The sequence below is a fragment of the Zea mays genome, chromosome 8 (assembly GCF_902167145.1).
Source record: "Zea mays cultivar B73 chromosome 8, Zm-B73-REFERENCE-NAM-5.0, whole genome shotgun sequence".
Classification (NCBI taxonomy): domain Eukaryota; kingdom Viridiplantae; phylum Streptophyta; class Magnoliopsida; order Poales; family Poaceae; genus Zea; species Zea mays.
In genome coordinates, this window is record NC_050103.1 from 11,554,997 (window position 1) to 11,556,812 (window position 1,816).

The 1,816-nt window shown below is 43.0% G+C and overlaps 1 protein-coding gene across 1 annotated transcript; it reads left to right on the forward strand.

The window, feature by feature from the left end:
• Window positions 1–706: 706 nt before the first annotated feature.
• Window positions 707–1,451, forward strand: LOC111589936 (uncharacterized). The gene has a single exon (XM_023300831.1). It carries the CDS (start codon window positions 783–785, stop codon window positions 1,074–1,076), a length of 294 nt encoding a protein of 97 aa, XP_023156599.1. The 5' UTR covers window positions 707–782; the 3' UTR covers window positions 1,077–1,451.
• The last annotated feature ends 365 nt before the right edge of the window (window positions 1,452–1,816 follow it).

The following is a 1,816-nucleotide window of genomic DNA, read 5'->3' on the forward strand; positions in this document are numbered from 1 at the left end:
TCCGTTTGGCAAAATGCATTAGTCAAGAGGTGTTTTAAAAATAAACAATAATTACATAAAAATAGTAAAAAGCAAGCACTCGAACCCTGCGTCGTCAGTGCTACTCTGATGAGAGCAACAGCTTTGCACTTGCCTATACTATATGTTTGACGGGTGCCAAAAAAAAACTCGGCAAATCATTTAGCACTCGGCAAAGAGCTAAATTCTGGTAGTGTATACGTGTGTGCAATATATATTGATAATCTGCTCAGGCTCCTTAATCTTGGCCGAGTGCTCGAGAAAAAGTACTCGGCAAAGAAGGCTTTGCCGATATACTGTGTGTCAAGCCCTTTTTGCCGAGTGCGACAATCGGTAAAGTCTTTGCCGAGTACTTTTCAAGCTTTGCCGAGTGCTTCCGTCGATTCCGGTAGTGGCATATATATACGGATGCGCCGAAAATGTGCAGCAAGAGGCCAGCGTCGGTGGTGGCAGCGTCCACTATCATCGTTTGACGAAATGCAGCCTTGTCAGCAATATAAATGGTAAGCTAGCTCACGTGTGGATGTGTGGTTTGGATCTTAAGTGAAATGTTATAAAAATGTTTATGCAAGTTGATACTGAAACCTCTCCATAAAATAATGGGTCTCCAGGGTATTTAACTCTATTAATAGTACTTAGTCAATCAATTAGTTCCTATAAATTGCTTCGCCTGCGAAAGCTTAGATGCATCGATCGGTAAGGCTCAGCTCAGCTAGCATATTTGAGTTTCTCTCGTGCTCTAGCTACTAGCAACGTCGACATCAATGGCTTCTGGTGCCGCCGCCCCGGTTAAGATGTCCACTGCAGTGACTGCCTGCATCCTGCTGGCGGTCCTGCTGCCCATGGCGCCCAAGCTAGTAATGGATGACGTTTGTTCCGACCGTTGTGGTACCCTTTGCGACACCTTTGCTGATGGGTTCTGCACGGGCAACGCCAACGACCCCGGGCTTTGTCCAACGGCATTGGAGGAGCCATGCAAGCCCACGCTTGTCACAGGGTGTACCGCTGAATGCAATTCATTCTGCACTACAGGCGGATTCGTTCCTTGCGCTGCTTAGCTTGATGAGATTGCATGCATGCGCATTCATAATAAGTATTATTGTTTGCACACTGCAGCGTGAACTGAGGGAGGAAGCATGCAATAAGCTTCCACGATGATCTACGTACTATCCCACATTTCCTTACTATATCTTCCTTTGTTTAATTCACAGTCAAGATTATGTCGTTCAGAGACCAGCATGCATGAGGTTATTGTACTTGTCCATATGCATATGGAAACGTGCAGTGTGCCAATTCTCTGTATGGTCTTTCAGTGTCTACTAGTAGACATATATGTCATTGTCATGTAATCTCCTCTCGCGGGCTTACTACCATCAGCACAGCTGAGGAAAGTTGTATTGAAATAAATCATATTAAAAAAATGCAGTGCTCTATGTTTTTGCAGTAGTTAGGCTTTATATGGAACGTAAACAGCAAATATAAATAAAAACTCAAACCATTATTTTTCCACAGTGCACCAAACAGATAAATGGGGCAATAGATATGAGATTATGCTCTTGTAACTTGTAAGCTCCTCTGTAGGTCAAAGTTTCAAACTTCATTAAAAGAAAACAAGAAGTTTGAAGTAACCATGCGGCCATATAGTAATGGAAATACATCACTACCGGAATTTAGCTCTTTGCGAGTACCAAATGTTTTGTCAAGTTTTTTTTCGGGCACTCGGCAAAGAAGTTTTTTGCCGAATGCCAAACAAAACCTTCAATAAAATAAAACACTCGGCAAAGAGCTACTTTGCCGA